The sequence below is a fragment of the Heterodontus francisci genome, chromosome 22 (genome assembly GCF_036365525.1).
Source record: "Heterodontus francisci isolate sHetFra1 chromosome 22, sHetFra1.hap1, whole genome shotgun sequence".
NCBI lineage: Eukaryota > Metazoa > Chordata > Chondrichthyes > Heterodontiformes > Heterodontidae > Heterodontus > Heterodontus francisci.
In genome coordinates, this window is record NC_090392.1 from 74,132,282 (window position 1) to 74,159,423 (window position 27,142).

The following is a 27,142-nucleotide window of genomic DNA, read 5'->3' on the forward strand; positions in this document are numbered from 1 at the left end:
ATATAAGTATTGGTAGCTTGGAGGACTGGATAAATCAAAGACAAACAAAAGCAGATAAAAATATTCGAGAAGCCAAGAGAAACACTGAATGTAGAATCGCTGAGATCATCAATAAAGTCAAGGATTTTACAAATATATGTACTGTAAATAAGTGGAGAACATTTTGGACTACTTGAAGTACTAGTAGAAAGCTGGAACTCAAACAAACCAAGTCCTAAGATATTCCTCTCCATTTTTCCATCAAATTTCTAAATTCGCATTTATAATAAAAGCCACCTATGTAAACTTGTCATGCTGTGATTACATTCTCCACCACCCCCCCCCACCCGCCTCAAGCCACACACAGTGGCAGAAGGGTGTAACTGAAGTGTGCTAAGTGTAGATAGGCAGTTTCCATTCTCAATGCAGACATAGGAATTTATAATGGAAATATATAAAAATAACAGAATGTATAACTTTAAATTGGGACTAAATTATGTCTGCATACTCTGGCCAAATTATCTCCTGACCTGACTTCCCCATTCTCACCTGAAGATTATATTTGGTCTTCTTTCATCGTGTCTAACGCCACAAGAGATTGATAAGCAGTTATGAAAAGACTACTGCTCTTAAAACAGATAATATACATCATCTCGACAACATACAAGAGTTAGAAAAGCTGGGCACTCTACCAGTATAGGTTTCTAAAATTGGGAGATGCGCTGAAAAATAGAAAGCTAAGGTTACTCTGGTTCCTCATCCAAATGGTCATTCCTTAAGTGTGAGCCCAGACAATGAGCTATTCAAACATTGGGGTCTTCACATTTAAGCCCAGTTCTCTTCTCAACTGATGCCCACACCTTCCAGCTTGGATCACTGCACAGTGATGAGTTGAAACCCTGGCTGAAGGCAACTGGTATTCCCTACTGCCACCATGACTCAAATCAACTAACATTGGGAATCAAACTTGGGACCTTCTAATCAGTGGTTTAGTTACACATTGTGCATTTACCTACGGGGCCATTAGATGTGTCCTACTGGTGTTTTCAAAAATATAACATTGTGGAAAGAGTGATGAAATTCATATGTCTAGATTCTTAGAAAATCTGAGACAGGGCTCCTCACAGATAATTAATAGGTATGGTAAAAAAAACTCTCAGACAGTAATACTGCCTTATAAAGGAACAGTGGGTAACCATTATGAACAGGTATCAGTCTTGGGACACATGCCATAATATTATAAGTAGATTAAAAAAACACAAAAAAAAAACTTACAAGTTTGTTGAAATAGAAGCCAATGAGAAACAGCCAGATTCAGAGGGTATGGATCCTTTAGATAAATATACCATGGCTGGAAACGCAGTTCACTATGGCTCAGTGCAAAATAATTATTGTAAGATCACAGTACCAAAAGAATATCTGTATTAAATGGAACAATCATGCAGCATAGAAAAGAGATCTAGGCACTGTCAGTACAGTAAAATAAAAGCAAAATACTGCGGATGCTGGAAATCTGAAAGAACAAAAAATGCTGGAAATACTCGGCAGGTCTGGCAGCATCTGTGCAGAGAGAAGCAGAGTCAACGTTTCAGGTCAGTGACCCTTCTTCCTGAAACGTTAACTCTGCTTCTCTCTCCACAGATGCTGCCAGACTTGCTGAGTATTTCCAGCATTTCTTGTTTTTATTACTGTCAGTACAGTGTTTGGCTATACATAAAAAGGGGAGATAAAGTACTGCCATTGACTGGGAGACAAATACAGCATAAATCAAAAGACATTTTATTATTGCTGTTCAATGCGTTGCTCAGACCTTATTTAGGTTACTTTGTACAGTCTGGTCACCTAAGCATAGAAAGGATGTTAGTGATGGGCAACTGGAATCTATATTATGAGCAAAGGTTAACAAAATTAAACTTTGGAGGCAGACTTCGAGATGACCTCATGGAAGCTGTTATAATGAGGAAGCTTGAGATAGTTGATTCAGATATATTGTTCAGCAGGACGAGGGCTCCAGCACAAAGGACACAAAATAATTAGGACTAAGAGGGGAAAGCTGATTAACCATTCTTATAGAATGGGTTAATAGACTGTGGAATAAGTTACCAGCGAAAGCCATTGAAAAAAACAGTATGTTATCGGCTCAAGAAGCAACTAGATGTGTTCCTGAAAAGAGAAGTGATTAAAGGATATGATGAAAAGTGAGTAGATGAAGTAGAGATTGATTAAAAAGGAGGGGTTATGATAGCGATAATGCCCTTTACCTGCTCCAAAAGCATTTGTTTTCTTGATTACCACTGTTCAGACAGAAGTAGAACCCTTAAACTTGTCTCATAAAAGGAGTGAAGATGGGAAAATGATAAACATCAGATTCCAGCCTTGAAATGGGGAAAAATACATGAACAGACAAGGAACAACTAGCCCGTCACCTGTGACACAGAGAATCTTCAATATTGAAATGCCAGGGAAAGTCTTGTATGCCTGACATCTGGAGGCAAACTCTGCAATCCTACATCTTATATATAATGTGAACCACAGATTGGATTTACAGAAGAAAATATAGCCTGTACAGAAGAGTCCCTTTGCAAATGCTTGCATTCTCCTTTATGTCCAGATCCAGGATTTTTTCTGGGCAATAAGTGACACAGCAATAAATCTGATTATACAAAATGAAAACATCAAGTCATTGTGTTTGAAAATAAATAAAGCATTTTATGCACACTTCAATCAATCAGTTATACCTTTGGCAGAAAGCATCATGACCCCCACCCACCACAGTTTTTCGTACTTTGTACATGTTAAATAATCAGTTGGGTTACTTAGAAAAATACTGGGTAGAAAATCCTTTATTGCTAACTATAACAGATTCAAATTAATTACCATTATAGTTTATGAAATAGGTGCTTTCCAAGAAGGGGTGTTGGGACTGGTTTATACATCAGATAGAGTAATATTTCACTGCACCCACCCAACAGCTACAGTGAAACTACCATTAGGAGACCTCAGCTTCTCAAAAATGGTAGACTTTAATTTGATTGTTTTCATCCAATCCAAGCTGGATTAAACCTTGCGTGGAGGGATTCCTGCTTGTTCTTGTGAAGAGAGGACTGAAAATGTATGTAAAGGAAAAGTAACAAGATTTAAGATCTGTGTGAGATCTTACTTTGCACAATGTTTGTTGACATGGTAGTAACAGTCGCTGCATCTCAAAGTGTGTGAAGGGCTGGAAGAAGTTTCTCAGAGATATCATAAGGCCCAATATAAATGTCTTTCTTCTAAAACCCACCACCTCTCGCTCCACCCCCACCCCCCCCCCCCAAAAAAAACTCCTGAAAATATTTATCTTGTGTTAATGTTTCAAAACATGCCCCTAATTATCTTAATTGGAAAGCAGTAATTAAGATATGCTGGGTCAAAATTCTGAAACTCCCTACCTAACAGCACGGCTGCGGTTCAAGAAGGTGGCTTACCATCACCTTCTTAAGAGCAATTAGGGCAATAAACACTGGCCTTGCCAGCGACGCCCAAATCTCAGGAACGAATAAAACGTAATTAAGGCTATTTTACTCATTTCATTGTTAACGAGGAGCTACAATATTAATAAGCCTGCATAAAACCAGAAAAAAGCATTTTCAAATCACCTTTAGCATCCTATTATTTAACATTTTAGTCCTGCTGAAGTCATGACAAGAACTGAGGAATTACCGAGCCAAACAATGTGAAGCAGCTCAGATGATAAATAGTTGAAGCACCCTGGGTTACATCTTTATTTGTGTTAATTCAGTTGCCTCTTACCATTAGCCTCAGTGTTGCCTCCAAGCTATTTCTACTGATGATGCCACCAGTACTGTTCAACAAATAAAAACAAACAAAAAGCAGGGTAATTCTTTTCAAACAGGCAGCATTCTGAGGTTAAAAAAATTGTGCAACAAAGCTTCATGCCTATATTTCATACAAACATACGAATTAGGAGGAGTAGGCTACTTGGCCCCTCGAGCCTGCTCCACCATTCAATAAGTTCAAAGCTGAACTGATTACTCCACATTTTTGCCTATCCCCGATAACCTTTCACCCCTTTGCTCATCAAGAATCTATCCACCTTTGCCTTAAAAATATTCAAAGGCTCTGCTTCCACCGCCTTTTGAGGAAGAGAGTTCCAAAGACTCACGATCCTCGATGAGAAAAAATTTCTCATCTCTTTCTTCAATGGGCGACCCCTCATTTTTAAAAAGGGCGACCCCTAGTTCTAGATTCTCTCACAAGAGGAAACATCCTTTCCACATCCACGCTCTCAAGACCCCCTCAGGATCTTGTACGTTTCAATTAAGTCGCCTCTTACTCTTCTAAACTTCAGCGGATACAAGCCTAGCCTGTCCAAACTTTCCTCATAAGACAACCCGCCCATTCCAGGTATTAGTCTAGTAAACCTTCTCTGAACTGCTTCCAATGCGTGTTTACATCCTTCCGTAAATAAGGAGACCAATACTATACACAGTACTACAGATGTGGCCTTGTATAACTGAAGCATAACCTCCCTACTTTTGTATTCAATTCCCCTCACAATAAATGATAACATTCTATTAGCTTTCCTAATTACTTGCTGTACCTGCATACTAACCTTATGTGATTCATGCACTAAGGCACCCAGATCCCTCTGCATCTCAGTATATTACAGTATATACCATAGTATTTCCCATACTATGGAGTCTCTGGACTCAGGCAGATTGCTTTGGGAAGGCATCAAGTGGCAGTCAAGTTTTTGTGACCAATACAATGTCCCTACAATTGTGCAAGACTGCAAAGCAAAATTAAGACTGTATTTGGAAATAATTAAAACGTGTGTCCTTTTCTGCACAGAATGACGCATACCCTTTGCAGCAGATGGTACGTGAAAGTGAGGGAGGAGAGAAATCACAGCAGTTCATTAATGGGTACCACTGCACAGTTCCTAGCGATTTGTACAAAATAGCATTTATTGCTCCCTGGAGCAGAGTCTTCTTTTAGTCACTTGGCTACTGTTGGTGCATTGCTCAAGAAGGCCATGGAAAATGAGACAAGATGAAACCTCAAAGAGAGATACATATCATGACAACTCTCCCCCCAAAATTTTTGATTAAAAAATTACCACTGGTTCCAGTTACTCTTTGAATATCGTTTGTCACAGATGTAGTGGATCCCATGATTTTCTCTCTGGTGATTCTTGGGGTCCTTTAAAACCACCTACCAGTTTCTGCCTCATTCAACACCACACTCCAATGTGGACCCCGACAGCAATCCCGCTTGCCACATCCAGCATAGAAGTTCAGATGAATGAGATGAATCATATTAACAAAAAGCCCTTACCTTCAAAAAAAATCTACCAGCCTAAACAACTCATTAGGCTGGTTGGGATTAAAATAAACTCACATTGCTGCAAACTCTCTATGGGAGTGCACTCGGCCAGCGTACACCTCTCACGCCTAGCAGTATTCCCTTTCATCTCCAGTCTGATTTGCCTCAGAAATCCACTATGCTGCTATGCCTGGCTCCAGCAAGAAAGGACTGAGCATAAATAGCCCTTAACGTTTACACAAGACGACAGAGCCTCGTGCTGGACTCTGTTGATGGAGGGGATAAGGAAGAATACCAACCAGAAAACACCCAGGCCCGTCCTAATATACAGCAGTGTCTCCAGCAAGCCACAGACAGAACCATCACTGCACAATGCAAATCAAATACACACAATGTTTACAGACTGTGGACTTCCCTTTTATAAGCTGTTACATCCTGCTTTCACACTGTTTCGGTTGGGGCATTTGATGTCCTAATAACTGTAAAAATAATCCCCCAACCTCTTGTTCTTTTCACAATCTTAAATTTATTACCCCTTAGTTAAAGACTCACTGACCAGTGGAAATAGGTTTTCTCTATTTACCTTTTATAATTTTGGACACTTATATCAGATATACTCTTAACCTTTGCTCTGATGAAAAGGGTCTTGATTTTCCCTAAAACTTACCAAGGCAAAATTACAGCCCCACGTATAATCAAATGAGACAACTATTAGAGAAAGAATGCGCCCATTAGGGTGAAAAGGTTGAAGAATTGCCTTCAGAGTAAAGCACGGACACAATGACCATTAACTACTGGAACAAGTAATTATACGTAGAAAAAGATTAATTTCATGATCCAGACATTTAAACCTATGATTTTTTTTCATTAATTCTGTGGAGATACTGCTGAATCAACATGGCCTAGCTTGACTAACACCAGTCTACAGTGAAGCTCATCCCTGCAACAACACACTCACATTCAGCCACTTTTTCACGAGGGAAAAATAATTACTTGTTTAAAAAATAGATTTAAAGAATGTTATTCGCTGTGCAGTTCCAGCTTTGTTGTCATGCCCTCAATCCTCTGGGTATATTCTTTGACATCTTCTATTTCTATGAGCCATGGATTAACTCAGCGACAGATGCAGGCGTGCTTCTTCCCCTCTTCTGATACCACAACAGCTGCTACACCCCCGCTACTGCAGAAATATTCCACGTTGGTTTTAAAAACTCTGCTCTTTAGCTTAACAGTGCCATAAATAATCAAGAATTGGCACAAATAATTACCAGCATTTTGTGCTGGGTTACCTGTATTAAAATCAAGTGCTTAAACCAATTCTTTTCTGAATATACATTGTTTTTGGTTGAAGTGAACTGACTCCATGACCTTTGGAAAGATTCATAATTAATAGAAGGTGACAGAGGGGCCCTTTTATCACTCTGCTAATGATCACTAAGTATGGTTTCAGAATTTTTTTGAAGGATACATTTTTGGGTCCTTTTTGAAGCTTTCCAGCCACTTCTTATTAGCATCAATCATCCCTTGAATAGAACTTCTGTCCCCTTGTGTAATCTTGGAATGGGATTGATGTAACATTTTTACCTGGTCACTGTGAGAAATAATGTTTAATAAACAAATGTCAGCAAAACAGAACTTAAAATTGAGATCAACCATAAAAATATAGGCTGTACAAATTTACCACCTTTCTTAAAGAATACCAAAGGATAAAAACAGGAAAACAACATCTTAAGACTGGTTGATGACTCACCCCAGTACTCTTCTTGCCAACTGATATTTCATTGTGGCCATTATCTAGGTGAGGACTTTTTTGCCATTGCTGATTTGGATTATTAGGCTACCATTTCAATGAAACAGCTTACTGTTCAGAATTAAGAAGGCTTTATATGCATATTCTTTATGGAATAGGCACTCAACAGAGAAATGGCGAACTGCAAAAAGGTTGTGTAGCAAGGTTAAGCAGCTGTCCTAAGTTGCTCGACAACAATTCTTATTGTGGCCACATGTGGAATATTTAAGTTATTGAATAGTAAGCTGCTAATGTAGTCCCTAGTATCAATTGGTCGAAAGAAGTAGATTAAATGAGCCCCTTAGGGATGTGTTTATTTTCTCTTTCTCTTCCTTTTTCTGCAAATTTTCTATCCTGTTCTCCACTTAAGATGTTGACTCCATGCCGGAGTACAGATATATGGTCCATGGTCACTGCCTAGTAACTTGCGCAATTTGTGAATCTAGACAATGAGGGGAGTATTTTTAACCTAGTTAGCCTGGTGGGAAACTCACAGGATCAGTTGGAACACTGTTATTAGACTGCTTTCCACTGACTTTATAGGGCAGGCAGTAAAAACAGCATTGTACACAATCTTGTCAGTTTCCCTGACAAGGACTAACAAGGCAAGGGAATACACAATGGATAGTAGGACCCTAGGAAGTACAGAAGGTCAGAGGAACCTTGGTATATTTGTCCATAGATCATTGAAGGCAGCAGAACAGGTAGATAAGGTGGTTAGGAAGGCATATGGGATACTTGTCTTTATTAGCCGGGACACAGAATATAAGAGCAGGGAGGTTATGACGGAGCTGTATAAAACGCTAGCTAGGCCACAGCTGGAGTACTTTATACAGTTCTGGGTACCGCACTATAGGAACGATGTGACTGCACTGGAGAGAGCGCAGAGGAGATTCACCAGGATGTTGCCTGGGCTGGACCATTTCAGCTATGAAGAGAGACTGAAAAGGCTAGGGTTGTTTTTCTTAGTGCAGGGAAGGCTGAGGGGGGACATGATTGAGGTATACAAAATTATGAGGGGCACTGATAGGTTAGATAGGAAGAAGCTTTTTCCCTTAGCGGAGGGGTCAATAATCAGGGGGCATAGATTTAAGGTAAGGGGCAGGAGGTTTAGAGGGGATTTGAGGAAAAACATTTTCACCCTGTGGGTGGTTGGAATCTGGAAGGCACTGCCTGAAAAGGTGGAGGAGGCAGGAACCATCACAACATTTAAGAAGTATTTAGATGAGCACTTGAAACGCCACAGCATTCAAGGCTACGGGCCAAGTGCTGGAAAATGGGATTAGAATAGGTAGGTGCTTGATGGCCGGCACAGACATGATGGGCCGAAGGGCCTGTTTCTGTGCTGTATGACTCTATGACCCTTAATGGAGTTTAACTGATTGAAGGAATCATCACAACCAAGCCCAATTCTGTTCACAGTGATGTTCACATACAATTTACACTCAAAACATATTCACAAGTAGGCATGTGTCTGTGGAGCTTTCACTCCATATTCCAGCTTACATCTCAGTTACAACTCCCCACCCTCTCCTTGCTCTTTCGTTCAATAAAAATCAGATGTGGGAAGCCTGGTCAATTTCTTGCCCTGAACCCAGGGACACATAGGCCAGTTACAGTACCCCTTCAGCTATCCTGCTCAGCTATATGAGCAAAAACTGGGGATTCAACCATGACCATTTTGGTCTGCAACGTTTAGGGCTCCGACCTTAAACAAACACAGAAATACAGAAAAAATAACAATTATTATATATCAGAGTGAAATATGCAGTCAACACTTGTAGTGGTTAGCCGCAGCCTCACAGCTGCAGGGACCCGGGTTCGATTCTGGGTACTGCCTGTGCAGAGTTTGCAAGTTCTCCCTGTGACTGCGTGGGTTTTCGCCGGGTGCTCCGGTTTCCTCCCACAGCCAAAGACCTGCAGGTTGATAGGTAAATTGGCCATTGTAAATTGCCCCTAGTGTAGGTAGGTGGTAGGAAATATGGGATTACTGCAGGGTTAGTAGAAACAGGTGGTTGTTGGTCAGCACAGACTCGGTGGGCCGAAGGGCCTGTTTCAGTGCTGTATCTCTAAATAAAAATAAATAAAAACACATATGATACGATATTCAGTATTGTGTTGATGAGAGACACCTCGGGGGTTCTGTTACAGGTAATCCAGATAGACAAAGACACAGAGGGAATGCTTCAGCAGACGCTGGTGCGGGGAGATAAAGACTGAAATCATGCTGCAGAAAGAAAAGGGTGCTCCCAGGCTGCTTAGCACAGATGAAACAGCTCCATGGTTCTAAAGGATTTCACTAGTGCTGAGCACTGCTGCCAATTTGACAAACATACCACATGGAATTGAAGATGGACAGTGAGGAAGTAACTGAGCATGGAGAAAGAGAGCAGGAAGCTGGTACTACAAGATGGAGTAGGAAGTGGAAGCTCGCTGAGCAATATGCCTACTTATGAACATATTTGCAGATAAACTATATGTAAATTTAAATGTATGCAAACAACCTATTTCGTATTGAAGTTGGTCAAGACAGGAAATATGTATTTTAATCAACTGCACTTGCATGCAAAAAAAGTGTAAAAAAGTGTGTGTGGTAACGTAGCACCCCTCATCGTACATTCATGAATACTGTCACAAGTTGCATATTATTGCAAAGACAAATTTTAAAAAAGTAACATTATATTTGGATGACTGTTAGTCTTGAAATTTTAGCATAAGAAAGAACACAGAACTGAGATACATCACTGTCCTATATATTTCTTCCAACAGACCATGGTTGATTATTTTTGTATCTGAAAAATCTGCTGAACAGCAGCCAGCAAGCTGAAGAGTGTGTGCAGATTCTGTGATGTGCAAAATTGTTGTCCCCTAGAGCTAATCCTGCTCATCTGGGTTTCTATTGGCAACAGCCTTGGAAAACTGACATTTAAGGGGGAAAATAACCTAAAAGAAAACTTCACATATATAAAAACCAAACAATATTATTTCTGAACTCTTGTGCAGCTGATATTTAGCAACTGGAACACTAATTAAATCTGCGTACTTGTGATGTCCAATGCTGCTGGAAAATTACTGCTTGCATATCACCTAGCCTTTCTGAGAACTAGGGTGCTGGAATATTTGTTTCACAAATAGTCAGATGACAGGAGTCATGCAAATCAGTTTTACAGGGAAAGGATCATACGGTAAAGGATCACAAATTTGGTTGAATGGGTTCCTTGTACAGGAAGTGTTCACAAGAAACTTTTGTCCATTTTTACATTAGGTGACAAAGAGAGGAAGTTGGTCGTGCATTAAGGTTTTGAACAAAACATGACAAATGCTGGATTGGAAGACTATATGGCATTATGACCTCGTGCTACAAGGTTGGCTTAAGTGTACAAAGTGTATGGGGTAGTCATTTGTCTGGGCTTATTTAAAAAGATCACTATTTGAAAAAAAAAATGCACTTATTGATGTACACGAATAGACTTCTGTACAATCCCAGCGTTAAAAATTTCAATTACTGTTCAAAACATCTCTCAGCATCTAAAGATCCGTCAAATATTCATTTTTTTTGGAAGAAAGATCTGTTTCTCATTTTGGTTAAGCAATATTCCGCCATGGTTACAAATACTATGATGTTACAGCTCAGCAGCACAGAAATCCTCCTGGTTTGTCCAGCACCTTAATCTGCTAATCACAGTTCTATGAGTTATTGTCTGTCAGTGATTTAGATGTTACCTCAGCAGAAAGCTTCAGCATAGGGGAGACAGAAATTCAATTATGGAGCATCATGGGCAAGGCTACTGGAGCTTGGACAACACAACCTTTTTGGGTGAAAGTAGATTCCATGAAGTGAGAAGCATCCAGTCCCATCCCACGGCCATGCACAGTGAAGTTTTATCCAATTTAAACTGAAGGACTAAATAACCACAAAGCCAAAGATATTTCCCTCAAATAATAAAGTTCTTACCTTGCAGAAACATATCCCAAACGGCTCTCAAGGGGTGTGGAACTTCTACTTAATGTTGGTATCCCTCCTGGCCATGAGAGAAAATGATCAGATTTTTAAAAAAGCAATCAACACGATAACCAAATGACCTCAAGTCCAATGAGTTGCTTCCCCAACTTATGAACTGAATCAGAAAACTCGGTTTGATTAATTTGAGAATTTTTTTCCCCCCGAAGTTACTTTCACCACTCTCTGTCCTCATGTAGCTTTCCTGTTTCACGCAGCATTCCATGATCAAGATGATGGGCAGGTGACCTGCCATTATGTTCTTGTGTCTTTTTCATTGGGAAAACATTTGAGGAGTAAATGGCCATAGCTCAGGACACTGCCAAAGCTAAAACGGTAAGAGATTAGACAGGTAAATCAGAAAGAATTGATTGGATTTTGAAAGCTTTTCCTATCCACTGATGTTAATGGATGGAAAATCGTGGGCAGCTCACTGATTATTATATATGTACTGGGTTGCATGAGAATCTCCATCAGTGGTACAGGGGCTTGTAAAATGTACCTTATTGTCTCTGCCTCAATCACCACTTTCAATGTGTCAACAAAGAAGGTAAATCCTTGAATTGTTTATCTAATAAATGTTAGAAACCCGCTCACAAATAATTAGCTGCAACAAATTCTAACTAAGCATGTATAAAACTGAGCAAATTCTGTTTGCATCATACATTTAGGCTTAAAACACATACAAAACATGCTTTGATCAGTTTGAGCTATGTTTAACAGTCGAGTGCAAATCTCCCACAGTGGGGACCAGGGTTTGGAATCTGAGTCTCTTTTGCAATTTGAATTTGGTTACAAAGAAGTACTGGTCTTTGTTCGGTTGGCCCCTCCAAATTAACCATTCCCCAAAACCCTTTCCCCAAAATAGTAAACAAAAGAGTAATTAGACCCATCCTACACCATCAGTACAAAGTGTTTTTCTGATTGCAATCGCTGACTACTCCATTAGTTCAGACCTCCCGACCTCATGGCAGATAAAATATAACAGAAGTACAGGAATAAAAGTCACACACAACTTAAGAAGGAATTATTTTGTTAAAACAATTCAAATATATTTTGTAACAAGCCTTAGGGAATAATAAGCAAAGATTAGCATCTGACCTGGGAAGTACTTGCGCCACTTCTCACTGAGTGCATCATCCACAGATTGAGCTGCAGGAAGCTGGGAGGTGGTATTTGTTCCTCTGTTCCAAGTCCACTGCGAAGGCAAGGGAATGGTGTTGGAGGAAAGCAAAGACATACTGGTCTGGGCCCTACCCAAGGAAGTGTACACAGACAAAGGCACACTGTTGCTGGGAGGTGGGACACTGAGAGCCTGCGCTGTGGAAAAAAGCGGTGACTGTTGCATCCCCAATGATCCAAGAATACAGAGAACAGTGTTAAGGTCGTTCGTAATTTTCTGAACAGAGTCACTGAGGTACTGTATGTTGGCATGTTGAGCAAGGGGCAACTCGGCTTTTAAGTCTGTGAAAATAATAAAAGTTAATTCAAAAAGTTCAAGTCTTGAGACTTAAAATTCTTATATATAACTATTTTTGTTGAAAGATACTTTCCCAATTATCCTCAGGTGAGGACAGGACCAGACACAACTTTTATGTCTCCCCCACAGTCGAATCACTTGGTAAGTGGCATTGTTGTTTCTATCACATTATGGTCACTCATCCCTAAAGGTTCTTTTACAACAAGATTATTAATTAAACCTTTCTCATTACATAATACTAGATCTGGATTTTCTGATTGACAGCGCTAACCCATTTGAAATGGTGTTAAAATAATGGCAAATGGGAAATCTAGGCTTCATTGTGCAGGCTTAAACAGGAACAATGGGTCTATTTAATGCCAAATTAGTTTCTTACTTGCATTTCAACTGCTTCAGGCTACTACAAATCTTGATCCACCTGTACTGACCTCATTTATTGATAGAGTGAGATAAGGAACTCTCAATGTGTGAAATGGTGGGTTAAATCTATATCCCAACATTTCAAAGTCTTGGCTTCAATACATCAAATCACAGTGTAACTGCTTTTTGGCTTCCGTGCACTCGTATCTGAACAGTCAGTTTATAGATGACTGATCCAGACACAATCCCTATCCAGTGGATTACTGTACATTACATATTGTCTAAAAATATGTCTGCCAGAATCAGAGAAAACTAAAACATTCAGAAAAATTTTGTGTAGAAAAAATATACATCTTTTAAAAAAAACAAACTAGAAAACATAGCCAATCGAGTGGAGTCATGGTTTGTGGTATCAAAATATATGTTCCTCAAAGCAGAACGAATTAGAGTCAAAACCAAGATTAGCTAAATAGCGAGTTCCCAATCTCAACCAGAACAGCCAAGCACAGGCTCTGTTCTTCGTGTTCATGTGCCTCCACACATTGGCCATCACAAATTGCTCTGTCTCAACAGTGACTACACTTCAAAAAAGTACTTCAATGGTTCTAAAGTGCTTTGAGACATCCGGTGATCATGAAAGATATAAATGTAAGTCTTTTCTTTTCAACATTCTCCAGTGGCTACTAGCTAGTTACATGGTCTACTAACAAAGCAGGCCATCTGTACTCATGGAAGGCAGGGGAACGTTAAAAGTGATGTTGCACTGATAATAAGGGATGGGATCAGTACATCTGTAAGGGAGGATCTCAGATTGGAAGAACAAAATGTGGAATCTGGGTGGAGCTAAGAAACAGCAAAGGCCTGGTATTAATCAGGAGATTAGAGAGGCATGTAGCATGGGTAATACGGTAATCATGGGTGACTTCAATCTGCATACAGACTGGATAAACTTAATGACCACTAATGCTGTGGAGGACAAGTTTCTGGAGTGTGTTAGGAATGGTTTTCTAGAGAAATATGTTGAGGCACTGACTGGCTATTTTAGATCTAGTATTATATAATGAGAAAGAGTTAATTAATAATCTTGTTGTAAAAGAACCTTTAGGAATCAGTGACCATAATATAATAGAATTTTACGTTATGTTTGAAAGTGAGGTAGTTCAACCTGAAGCCGGGGTGTTACATTTGAACAAAGGAAATTATGAAGGTATGAGGGGCAAATTGGCTGAGGTGGATTGGGAAAATACATTAAAAGGTATGACAGTACATAGGTAATGGATAGTCTTTAAAGAATTACTACATAGTTTACAGCAATTATACATTCCTTCAAGGCACAAAAACCCCAAAAGACAGTCAACCGTGGCAAACTAAGAAAGTTTAGGATTATAGAAGATTAAAAGAAAAGGCCTATAAAGTTGTCAGAAATAATAGTAAAGCTGAGCATTAGGATGCTCTTAGAATACAGCAAAGGAGGACCAAGAAACTGATAAAGAGAGAATAGAATATGAATGTAAACAAGCAAAAAACATAAAAACGGACTGTAAAAGCTTCTACAGGTACGTAAAAAGGAAACGTTTGGCTAAGACAATTAAAGGCAGAGTCAGGAGAATTTATAATGCGGAATACAGAAATGGCAGAGAAGCTAAATGATTACTTTATGTCTGTCTTCACTGAGGAAGATACAAGAAATCTCCCAGAATTGAGATCCAAGGCACTTGGGAGAATGAAGAATTGAAGGAAAATAGTATTGGTAAGAAGGTTGTATTGGAGAAATTAATGGGGCTGAAGGTTGATAAGTCCCCGGGACCTGATATTCTACATTCCAGAGTGTCGAAAGGGGTGGCTATGGAGATAATGGAGGCTCTGGTGATCATCTTCCAAAATTCTATAGAGTCTGGAATGGTTCCTACAGATTGGAAGGTAGCAAATGTCACCCCATTATTTAAGAAGGGAGGGAGAGAAAAAACAGGGAACTACAGGCCAGTTAGCTTTACATCAGTAGTAGGGAAAATGCTAGAATCTATTCTAAAGGATGTGATAAATGGACACTTCATAATAATGATCTGATTGGGCATAGTCAACATGGATTTATGAATGGAAAATCATGTTTAACGAACCTATTGGAGTTTTTGAGGGTGTTACTAGCAGAATTGATAAAAGGGAGTTGGTAGGCGTAGTATACTTGGATTTTCAGAAGGCTTTTGATAAAGTCCCCCACAGGAGGTTGGTTAGCAAAATTAAAGCACATGGGATAGGAGGTAATATGCTAGCATGGATTAAGGATTGGTTAACAGGCAGAAAACAGAGAGTAAGAATCAACGGGTCATTCTCGCGTTGGCAGGCTGTGATTAGTGGGGTACCGCAAGGATCAGTACTTGGACCCCAGCTGCTCACAATATATATCAATGATTTGGATGTGGGGACCAAATGTAGTATTTCCAAGTTCGCGGATGACACAAAACTAGGTGGGAATGTGTTTTGTGAGGAATATGCAAAGTGGCTTCAAGGGGATTTGGTAAGACTTAGTGAGTAGACAAGAACATGGTAGATGAAATATAACGTGGAAAAATGTGAGGTTATCCATTTTGGTAGGAGGAACAAATGTGCAGAGTATTTCTTAAATGGTAAGAGATTAGAAAGTGTAGATGTACAAAGGGACCTGGTGTCCTCGTCAGTAAGTCACTGAAAGCTAACATGCAGGTGCAGCAAGCAATTAGGAAGGCTAATGATATGTTAGCCTTTATTGCAAGAGGATTTGAGTTCAGGAGTAGTGAAGTCTTGCTTCAATTGTACAGAACCTTGGCTAGACCCCACCTGGAGTACTGTGTGCAGTTTTGGTCCCCTTACCTTGGGAAGGATATTATTGCCATCGAGGGAGTGCAATGAAGATTCACCAGATTGTTCCTGGGATGGTGGGACTGTCCTATGAAGAGAGATTGGGGAAACTGGGCCTGTATTCTCTAGAGTTTTGAAGAATTAGTGGCGATCTCACTGAAACCTACAAAATACTTAAAGGGATAGACAGGATAGATGCAGTTAAGATGTTACGCCTGGCTGGGAAGTCTAGAACCAGGGGACATAATTTCAAAATAAGGAGGAAGCCACTTAGGACCAAGATGAGGAGAAATTTCTTTACTCAGAGGTTTGTGAATCTTTGGAATTCTCTACCCCAGAAGCTGTGGAAGCTCAGTCATTGAGTATGTTTAAAGCAGAGATTGACAGATTTCTGAATACCAATGACATAAGGGGATTTGGGGATAGTGTGGGAAAAAGGCATTGAAGCTGATGATCAGCCATGAAAGTATTGATTGGCGGAGCAGGCTCGATGGGCTGAATGGCCTACTCCTGTTCCTATGTTCCTAAAAGGTCAACAAAGGAAAATGAAAAGGGAAAAACAGCTCTAAAATAAGAAATGATCATATTACAGACCTACAAGTCACATGCAAAGTAATATACAGGAAACATAACTAGAATTAGTACGTGAAATATTGTTTATAACAGGAATTGTAACATTTGTTTTCTGTGCTCACTTTTCTGCTGAGATGAATCAACGCTGGCAATGCTGCTAATGTCATCGGAGTCTGTAATGTCAAAGGTTACAGCTTTCTTGTCTCCTGTAACTTTTGGCGTATCTTCATCTGAAATCTAATGGATTATAACGTTTAAATTCACTCTTCGATCCACTGCAGGCAAGCATTTAAAATGCAGTTTCCCTTGTGTGTGCTCAGTCGGCTGATCTCAGCCAGGGTAACACCCCTGGTTTAGAGAGGGGGAAATAGGCCAGGTTGTCCAATTATGTTGGGAGTATTCATTTGGACAACAGGTGGTGATAGGACTGGGCTTAGCTGACACCAATACTGCACCATCAAGCTCACTCACTGTAGAGGCTCATGCATTTAGAGTGTCCACTTGCACAAGGCTGTAAAACTGTACCACTGCAAGTAATGAGGGGAGAAGGAGAAGTTGGCAGAAAAAATATTTTCAAATACTTATTCATGGGAGAGGGGAAGTCCAGAGAATAAATAAGTGCTAAAGCGCGACTATGAGCCATTGGTAATTCAATATCAATCTTGTAATTTTTCCACAGCTTTTCCTTACATTCAAAAACAGCAAAGAACAACTTCCCTAAGATGCTGGTTCCCCATAAGAATCATGTGCAGGCACTCAGAAACCCTCCCCCAGGAACTGAGATCTTCCACATATGGATTCATAGAGATGAGCCCATGTCCTACCCCCCAACTCCATGGTTCATTCAAGTGAGCTGTCTTCAAAGGACACCCACCCCTTCAGCAAGAGACGATTCCAGCTGATTAAGCTTTTCCTCCTTCTTTTGCAGTAACATCTGCCCCTTCCTCATTGTTATTTTCATCTCATCCAGGTGCTGGGCTTCCTAGAGCAATACAGAAGAACATGAGCAATGAGTCAAGTACCTGAAGTAGATATAATTTCTTTTGCTCGTAACATTTGCAGCCATCCTGGCACCTGCCCTACTGGCCATCATCCTTACTGATCAACAAAAAGAAAAGTTGCCTTTAGATTTTGCGCACCTGCTGTCTGAATTTGGCAAATTTGTTCCCCAGTGGCTGAGTAGGTGCATGCACCTGGGTGTGATATTTAGTCATAAAGACCAAAAGGTCCCAAGTTCAAAACCCAGTCTTGACCCAGCCACTTGAATGAAAAGTATACATATGTAGACAGTGCAAGAACAGTTGTAAACTTTGCTGTGATACTCTCCATAGTCAAATCACCTGTTGGAATTCACCAGGTTCACAAGCGAAGAATGATCATTTGACAAGGGTACAAAAAGGTTACCAACGCCTGTGAAACCATACTCCAGGAGAGGAGGAAAGAAAATTAGATATGACCATAACCATACGAGTTAGGAGCAGCAGTAGGCCATTTGGTCCGTCGAGCCTGCTCTGTCATTCAATAAGATCATGGCTGATCTGTTTCTGTCTCAAATTTCACACTCCCATCTACCCCCGATAATCTCTGATTCCCTTGCCTAACCAGAATTAATCTACCTCCACCTTAAAAATATTCAATGACCCCGCCTCCACAACCTTCTGAGGCAGAGAATTCTAAAATCATAGAACCCTCCGAGAGAAAAATTTCTTCCTGTCTCTGTCCTAAAAGGGCGACCCCTAATTTTAAAATTGTTCTGGACTCACCCACAAGAGAAAACATCCTTTCCACATCCACCTTGTCAAGACCGTTCAGGATCTTGTATACTTCAATCAAGTCTCCCCTCACTCTTCTAAACTCCAGTGAAAACAAGCCCAGTCTGTCCAACCGTTCCTCATAAGACAACCTGCTCATTCCAAGTATCAATCTAGTAAACCTCCTTTGAACTGCCTCCAACGCATTCACATCCTTCCTTAAATAAGGAGACCAAAACTGCACAAAGATGTGGTCTCACCAAGGCCCAGTATAACGGAAGCATAACATCCTTACTTTTATTTTCAATTCCTCTTGTCATAAAGGATAGCATTCCATTAGCTCTCTTTATTACTTGCTGTACCTGCATACTAACTTTTAGTGACTCATGCAATAGAACATCTAGATCCCTCTGCACCTCGGAATTCTGCAGTAGTTCCCTGTTTAAGAAAGAATCCGCTTTTTTATTCTTCCTGCCAAAGTGAACAACTTCACATTTTCCCACATTATACTCCATCTGTCAGATTTTTGCCCACTCACGTAACCTATCTATATTAGTCTGCAACTTCCTTATGCTGTCTTCACAACATACTTTCCTACCTATCTTTGCATCATCTGCAAATTTAGCTACCATGCCATCGCTCCCTCATCTAAGTCACTGATATAAATTTTAAAAAGCTGAGGCCCCAGCACAGACACCTGCAGGGACTCCACCCGTCACATCCTGCCAATCAGATAAGACCCATTTATGCATACTCTCTGCCTTCTGCCAGCCAGTCAATCCTCTATCCATGCTAATATGTTACCCCCTACACCATGAGCTCCTACTTTGCACAATAACCTTTTATGTGGCACCTTGTCAAATGCCTTTTGGAAATCCAAGTGCAGTACATAAACAGGCTCCACTTTATCCACAGCGCATGTTACTCCTTCAAAGCACTCCAATAAATTGGTTAAATATGATTTCCCTTTCACAAAACCATGCTGACTATTCCCGATTACCTTGAGCTTTTCTAAGTGCCCAGCAAGAGCTTCCTTAATGATCGATTCCAACACCTTCCCCACGATAGACGTCAAGCTAACTGGCCTATAGTTACCTGTTTTCTGCCTCCCCACCTTCTTGAATAAAGGGATTATATTTGCTACTTTCTAGTTTGTTGGAACCTTTCCAGAATCTAGCGACTTTTGAAAAACTAACACCAATGCATCTACTACCTCATTAGCCACCTCTTTTAAGACACTAGGATGAAGCCCATCAGCCTCAGGGACTTGTCAGTCCGCAGCTCCATCAGTTTGCTCAGCACTGCTTCCCTGGTGATTGTAATTTCAGCAAGTTCCTCTCTCCCTTCCACCTCCTAATTTACAGCTATTACTGCACTCTCCTAAACTGCTTCCCCTGAAAATATCCCTTCAAATGTTGAAAGGAAGCATCTCAACTTTTTATTGTTTAACACCTATGCATTTTAACCACATCATATATCTATATTTTCTTAGCAATTTTTTGAGCTTTTTAAATACTTCCAACAGAAGATCCAAAGGATTGCAAAAATGCACAAAATGTTAACAAGGGGGTGAAATTTCCTCTATCATCAGGTATGGCTTTTGTTCAGTTCTAATCCCCTCACCTGTTCCAGATTTTTGTAGACATCCTGCAGGATTTGAGCACTCTCAGGGTCTTGCACGTCTTCCTGTGCTTTTCTCACGTCATGCCTCCACTGCTGTTTGGCTGACTTGAGTGCTGTCTGTCGTTTCCGAAGTGAGCGGGTATGTCTCACAAGGAATTCTTTGGCTTTATTGATGGACTGCCCTTCAGCAGAGATGTAGTACCTTACACTGGGAAAGGTGGATTAACCAGTCCATTTTAATTGGTAATACAGAACACAGAAGTCAGTTTCAAACTTCATTGAATTCACAAGTTGCTTTTTCTCCTCCCAATGTTGAAACCAAGACTCATTGCATGGTCTTTGACTCAACTTTTCCATGATGGGAAAACTATGAAACTCTTCACCTCTCTCAAGTCTTCCCTTCCTCCTGCTATCTACAGACTTTTAAACTCTAGCTTTCTAACGCCTTGTTACAACTTTCTGATTTACCTCAGTTTCACTTTCATATCCTGCATTATGAGACTTGGCCCTTCACCCATGTTTCTCAATACATTAGTGGTAAAGGGTGATTTTAGAAACTGTTATAAAGGCACATTCTTAGTGCAGGATGGAACAAAATGAGATTTACTCAACAACTGGCCACATTATAACTACATTCTTGGACAAGCTATTGACACTGGTTGCCAATAATATTGGAACCTTTCCAGAATCTAGCGAATTTTGAAAAATTAACACCAATGCATCTACTACCTTATTAACCACCTCTTTTAAGACACTAGGATGAAGCCCATCAAGACCCGGGGACCTGTCAGCCTGCAGCTCCATCAGTTTGCTCCAATCTGTGTTAATCTTTAAATACATTCCTTACTGCTTCAAATGGGAGGAGAGAAACTTGTAAATAACATGGTGCAATATTTATTACAGCATTCATACATTGACAATGGACTATCGATATGCCACTGCCAAGAAGACAGTCAGTATAAGGGAGGCAAACTCTATGTCTCCAACAATGTTTAAGTCCCAACTTCCGTGGGTTCTAAGGGCTGCTGCTAGAAGTAATGCAAAATACAGGGGTTCCTACCTATTGACCTTGATTGGTGACATGCTACTATGTTGACAATATATAAAATGTCACCAGTAACACACATTATAACATTATTAGCTTTTTACTTTTTAGCATGCAACAGTGGAATAGTATACATTACAGGAGACAAAGTGGCTGAAAATACTGTATATTCCGCACTTACTTATCCAAGCTGACTTCCTCGTCCTCAGTTCTGGGAATGGGGGAACTGCTGCGATTTGGATTCTTAAGAGTTAAGAACAAAAGAAATAGTTTATCAATGGATATTGAAATATTGATAAATACTAACTGATGAGTGAATCAGCCAGCTGTTGGAATGTGTACAGATTAAGTTTCATATGGGTGCTGCCTGAAATATTAAAATTAAATTTTTAGACTTGATAAACTATGCATGAACAAGAAAAAGGTCTCTCCACTCTAGTCAGCTATATTATTATCTCCCAGAAACAGAGCTTTATATAACAAATAAGAAGCCACAGAAATAAGCACCACCCAAAGTTATTTTATTCACTTGTGTGAATACACTATAGAAGTCTAACTCCCCAAGAAGACCTATTTGGCTAGTGCATGAATTGAGGGGTTCAATATGGTTCCTCTCTTTCTGTTGACTGCATGGACAGTCTTAACCCAATTCCGACTAGGTGGGGGTCTGTAGCACAAATCTGACCACAATTCAGCAGAAACAGACACTAAGGCCAGGATTTTACCAGCAGCAACCAAGTCCCAATGTCTGGACCGAAAGCGGGTGGCTGCACAGACAGGGGGATGCGGTTGGGGGGGTGGGGGCACAAAGTGGCAAATGCAATATTCTCAGAGCTAGCCGATTAACGACTGGTAGGTGCTGGCCCCATCTTTAAAAGGCAGCCAGCAGAACTTGCACATACAACAGCCCCAGAGGGAACAGCTAGGGAGCCCTGGCAGCAGCACCAACTGAATACATGGTCAAAGGCAGATCAAGGGTCACTCCATGCTTCGATGATGCCTCCCTGGAAGTGCTTCTCAAAGTTGTAAAGGCACAGAGGGAATCCCTGCTCTTTCGGAATGACAGGAGGAGACCGGCTCGCCAAACCAAGCAGGCCTGGATTGGGGAGAGCAGAAGAGGTCCCCCATACCTGGCTGTAGTGCTGAAAGAGAGTCATGATCTCATGCATTCTGGCAAGGCGAGTGCAGTGCATAATATTAAGCTTGCAGCCTTAATGTGACTGAAGATGAATATGAGACTGGAGAAGGGTGTTGCCCACCCAGTAAGTAGAGATGCCCAGACATCAGCATTGCTTGTCACATGCATGTTAGTCTCTCTGTGCAGGACACTGGTCAGGCAGAGTTGATTCCTGCACAGCCAGTACTGCTTGGCTGCATGCAGGATACATACTTGTAGCATTATGATGGAGAGTTAGGCTGCCACCAACATAGGAGTCATGCATGTCTTTGATGGGTGAGTAACAATGAGAATTTAGGTACTTGCAGGAGAAGAAAGCTCACAAAGCGAGGGAAAGGTCAAGAATTGAAGGTGATGTGCCCTACGTGGCCATCTTCATGCCCATAGAGAAACAGGCATTGGAGCCGGGAGGAATGGAGGCAGGCAAGGCTATTGCTGATGGTGAGATGGGTGTCGAGCCCAAGAGAGTGAGTGGCCTAATGGATGGGTGCAAAAGACCGTCTTGCAAGCACATTGCATCGTGCTCCTGTGTGCTCCACAGGTCTCAGCTGCAAATGATGAGCAGTCAAAAGAACGCGTTGGAAAGTGCATTGCCCTCTCATCACTCTTCCCTCCCTTGCAGGTCATGGACATGAGCGGCCAGCTCCCGAGCCTGTGTGACAGCCCTCCACCTCTGAGGAGCAGTTGGAGAAGGAGGCGACCTCAGAGGGTGTACTGTCACATCATTTCCCCGCACCCTCCACCAGCACAGATACGTTCACGCAGGTGGGTAGTTGCATGAGAGCAGTATCGGGGGTCACAATCTGGTGAGCGCAGCATGGACGCGCCAGATCAGATGACAGATGCAGTGACAGTTGAGGCTACTCTTACTCAGAGGACTGTGGAAAGTCCCACGATGCTCAGCTTCAGGCTGGTGACATGCCTCTGGAGTATCAACAAGGCAGTTTCAGCACGCGGTGCGTGAACATCTGGCGGAGCTTCCAGGGGCTATGCAGACCCGTGCGCGGACGATGGAGGAGTCCATCCAGGCCAGGAGTGCCGCCTTGACTCTGGCATGTGCGTGCATGACTTCCTCCATCGAGAGACTGGCAACCCTCATGTAGAGCCACATCCAGCATACCACTCAGTGGATGCCGGAGATGCACGCGGAGCTGTGTGCCATCGCCAGCTCCGTGAACTCTGTGGAGCAATGGCTGCGCAAGAGGGGGATGAAACGCCTGGAGCCATCGCCAGGTCCTCTGACTCCTCAAGTGACCAGGGAGTGCCAAATGTGTCTGAAAGAATAATGGAGCAGCTGTCTGCAGCCTCTGGGGCCTCCTCCCAGGATGCTTCTGGCATGAATGGCAGGTCCTCATCTCCTCTGAGTGTGACACCAGCACCACAATTGTGTGAGGGGAGACAGAGATGGCTCATAAACCTATGCAGGAGGTCCACAATATGCCGGGGCCCTACAGGCCTTGGACAACTAAAGGACGACCATCACAGTCATCAAAAGCCACAGAGCAGAAATGTCAGCAGCCTGCCAGCACCTCAGCGGACAGCGCAGGGGGAGCACCATGTAGGAGAACCTGCAAGCACATGAAAAAGTCCACCTAGCGCATTTGGGTTTCACGGGGTTAAATTTTGTTCTTACATGTCACCTTGCTGTGTACATATCTTCAACGAATTCTGAAATGGTGCGCCACAAAAAGTATCTTCGTTTGACATACTACTGGGCCATTGGCAGTTCACTGGCTCCTGCAAAGGGTGTGATGGAAAGGAGCACACAGAATGAGATCAATACATTTCCCACACTGCAGCCTCATGTGATAACGGTACCAGGGAAATGGTAAGGGCATTCAAAGAAGAGGCAAGAGGGCTGCAGAAGGTGGAAGATTTACTGGATTGACAGAATGTGTAAGTAAGGCTCATGTGAAACGTGCCTGCATTAGTGAGTTACGTGCAAGGGAGGCTTGTATCTCATAGCACCTTGCTGGTAAAATTCTGGCCTTAACTGGCAATCTTACTCAGGCAGGCTATGAGCATGGAAGATGTAAGATATGACAAATGTTGCACTGGTAAAGGAGGAAATGCTTCTGAAGGTAGGGGGAAAAGTAACAGCAGCTTTGCTCTGCATCTGGCTGTGCCATAAATGAAGCAGAAGTGCTTGATGCTCAAAACAGGCAACAAAGGTACAAAAAAAATTTCAATCTCCATGAATTAAAAGAAAATAAACTGCGACTACTGAAAATTTGAAATAAAAGTAGAAAATACAGGAAATATACAGCAGATCCTCAGCATTTTGAAAAAAAGATTAGATTTTGAGCAGAGATTTGACATCAGATACAATTACCAGTGAAAGGTCTCTCCGTAAAACCTTAACATATCCATCCATTTTTAAGATTCTGCTATCTAACTCTAGCACTTTTTGTTTTTATTATGGATATCCTTTGACTTATTGGAAGACACAAATGCACTGGTCTCCAAAGAGGTATAAACTTGACATTAATAAGACTCAGTATAGAACTCTAAACCTATTAAACAACAGTGTTCTGGTTTGCCAAATGGCAAAGTATGATCAACCCTTCCAGTCCAAGATTTATGGCAAAATGGTAAGGACGTAAAGACAAGAAATTGGCCTTTCCGGATTGATGAGGTTCAATTTTATTGAAAATATTGGTCTAAAATAGGGTTCTATTTGCTTTTAAACTTCACTCACTGCTTTAATGTGCGAGTTTAAATCTTCAATATGAAGTTCATCCCCTTCCACACCACCAGAGGTTCCATTGATTATAGGCACTTCCTTTAGGGTCTCTTGCTTTTTTTTGATTGTCACCTCCAACTCACTGCAAAATAATGTTTCATCTTAGAATTAAGTTACATTAAACACTGTTTAACTGTAGTGGCCACATCTTAACACAGTTCAAGAAAATTTGAATGTGGAATATTTTGTACAAAGAACAGTACAGCACAGGAACAAGCCATTCGGCCCTCCAGGCCTTAGTAGTATAGTTTCATCTTTTTTTTTAAAGTTTTAAAAAGTTATGCATTAAACCAAGGCCTTTTAGGCATGATGATTCAATGCTACTCGTCAAAGAAGCGAAGGCAATTCTCCTGCTGTCCTGGCAAATATTCCTTCCACAACCAACATCATCAAAATCAGATCAACTAGGCATTTTTCTCATTGCTGTTGGTAGAAGCTTATGATGAGTAAAACAACAACTGCATTTCCTACAGAACACTTCAGATTAATTCACTGTATGTGAGAAACACTTCGGAGACATTTCTGAGAGAAGAGATCAGACACTATTATAAATGTAAATCTTTTCTTTTCAGCCTGCATCTATTGTTTGTTTTGATGAGATATCACAAAATGTTGATATTTTATCTATGTATTAATGCTGTATGTTCTTTGCACACCCTCCATTCCCTCCTCCACCTAACAACAAGATACCTAATTCTATTTTGGAGTTGCTGGCGTTCTTTCCTGAGTGCGTCAACCTCCAGTTGTAGTTCCATCTGTTGGTCCTGTAGCTTATCCAGGTTCTGGCGGGACCTCCGGATTGAATCCTGCAATGAGGAATGTTCACGTTTTGACTGTTCCACTTCTTGTTTGTTTGGTCGTGAGACAAGAATTTCCTGTATACAAGGAACAGAAAATGCACAGAAAAACAAAATTTAACTTGCTAAAAAATTTCAAAAGTATATTTGAATGCAAAGTAAAAATCCATGATTAACATTTTAACGGTTTACATATTTTTAAGGCGAAGGTAGAGAGATTCTTGTCAGGCAAGGGAATCAAAGATTATTGGGGGTAGATGGGAGTGTGGAATTTGAGACAGAAACAGATCAGCCATGATCTTATTGAATGACGGAGCAGGCTTAACGGGCCAAATGGCCTACATCTGCTGCTAACTCATATGGTCGTATAATTACCCATATTAACTTGATATATATGCCTCTATATATATATTTTTTAAATCAGCATCGATGTTTATGGGGAGCTGAGGGGAGGAGTGAAGGGGCGGGTGTGGGAATGCGCATTTGCAGCCTGGAATGCAGAAGTTCTGCCACATTTTATGGCTGCATCTTGTTAGGATTTGTTACAACTTGGTTTCCGCTCGCCAGATTGAGAGGCCAGCCAGCTGCTTGGTGGGAAAGATAGTGGTACAGGGTTGCAGCTGGGTATTGCTGGGAAAGGTCTGAGACAATCGGAGAAAATCGAGGCATGGTGGGGGGGCTCAAAACACATCAGCTAGAGTTGGCCGATCGCAGGGAAGGAAGAAGCACTCCTGCTCCTCCTGGTCCACATGCAGTGCTGGAAAAGCACTTAGCTACTGTGTCTGGTGGCTCCTGCCTCCCGCCAGATTTCCTAAGCCCTGGGGAACGCAGCCCACTACCAGAAGTAGGCTCTTTCGTGATGAGTTGGGGCCAGGCTTCCTAATTTTACCGATTTAACACTCCCTCTGACCCTTTCCTGCCTGACACAGGAGGTGGCCTAAAATTTCCTCCCTAGGTTTCCTCAAGACAGGCAAAAAGGAAAATCGTGAATGCTGGAAATCTGAAGTAATTAGTAGAAATGTGCGCCAGATCAAACGACATTGGAAAGAGGAGGTTAGACATTGGAAAGAGAAGGTTAATGCTTTGGTTTGAGTGCAGGATTGCACTCAAAACATTAACCAGATGATCTTTTACCAGTGTGAATGTCACCTTGCAGATCAGATCATACAGAAATCCAACGATCAGGTGTACACTTACAGCCTGCTCCCTTTGCAGCTGATCCTCTTCCGCATGAAGTTGTTGCTGCTTCAGTTTCAAAGACATTTCCTGAAGACAAATAGGCAACTATATGGTTTATCATTCCAAAGTTGTGAGGCTATAGCTGTATTTTTCAGACTAAGAGCTATTAAAATGCAGGATGCTTTGCCACAAATGGGGATTGATGACACTCAACACGTCTGACCAATGCAGGGGCAGCAATCAACAAAGGTTAATTCTGGAATGGACGTCCTCATTCATAATTACATTGTGAGAGTTTGTGACTACAGCATTCAAAAAAAGATACTGGATAGTTATTTGAAGAATATAAAAGGGCATGAGGAGAAAACAGGAAAATGAGACTGTGTGAAATCATTCCCCAACTGAACTATATTTAGCATAGGCAAAAAGAGCTGAATGGTCTTCTCCTATGCGGGAGTTTGTTTCCACACCTCCAAAAGCTTC

General features: G+C 41.2%; 1 protein-coding gene across 7 annotated transcripts in view; it reads right to left on the reverse strand.

Annotated features, from left to right (window-relative positions):
• Positions 1-1,627: 1,627 nt before the first annotated feature.
• LOC137381443 (centrosomal protein of 164 kDa-like) overlaps positions 1,628-27,142 on the reverse strand; it is a 173,706-nt gene continuing 148,191 nt past the window's right edge. For all 7 annotated transcript variants that reach the window (XM_068054036.1, XM_068054040.1, XM_068054037.1 and 4 more), the window contains 11 exons: positions 26,678-26,746; positions 25,374-25,558; positions 24,639-24,765; positions 20,945-21,006; positions 19,719-19,926; positions 17,219-17,326; positions 16,467-16,581; positions 12,198-12,560; positions 11,052-11,118; positions 6,776-6,898; positions 1,628-3,083 (listed from right to left, as the gene is read on the reverse strand). In XM_068054036.1, the coding sequence (XP_067910137.1) occupies positions 2,987-3,083; positions 6,776-6,898; positions 11,052-11,118; positions 12,198-12,560; positions 16,467-16,581; positions 17,219-17,326; positions 19,719-19,926; positions 20,945-21,006; positions 24,639-24,765; positions 25,374-25,558; positions 26,678-26,746 (1,524 nt within the window). In that variant the 3' untranslated portion in view covers positions 1,628-2,986. The remainder of the gene's footprint in view (positions 3,084-6,775; positions 6,899-11,051; positions 11,119-12,197; positions 12,561-16,466; positions 16,582-17,218; positions 17,327-19,718; positions 19,927-20,944; positions 21,007-24,638; positions 24,766-25,373; positions 25,559-26,677; positions 26,747-27,142) is intronic.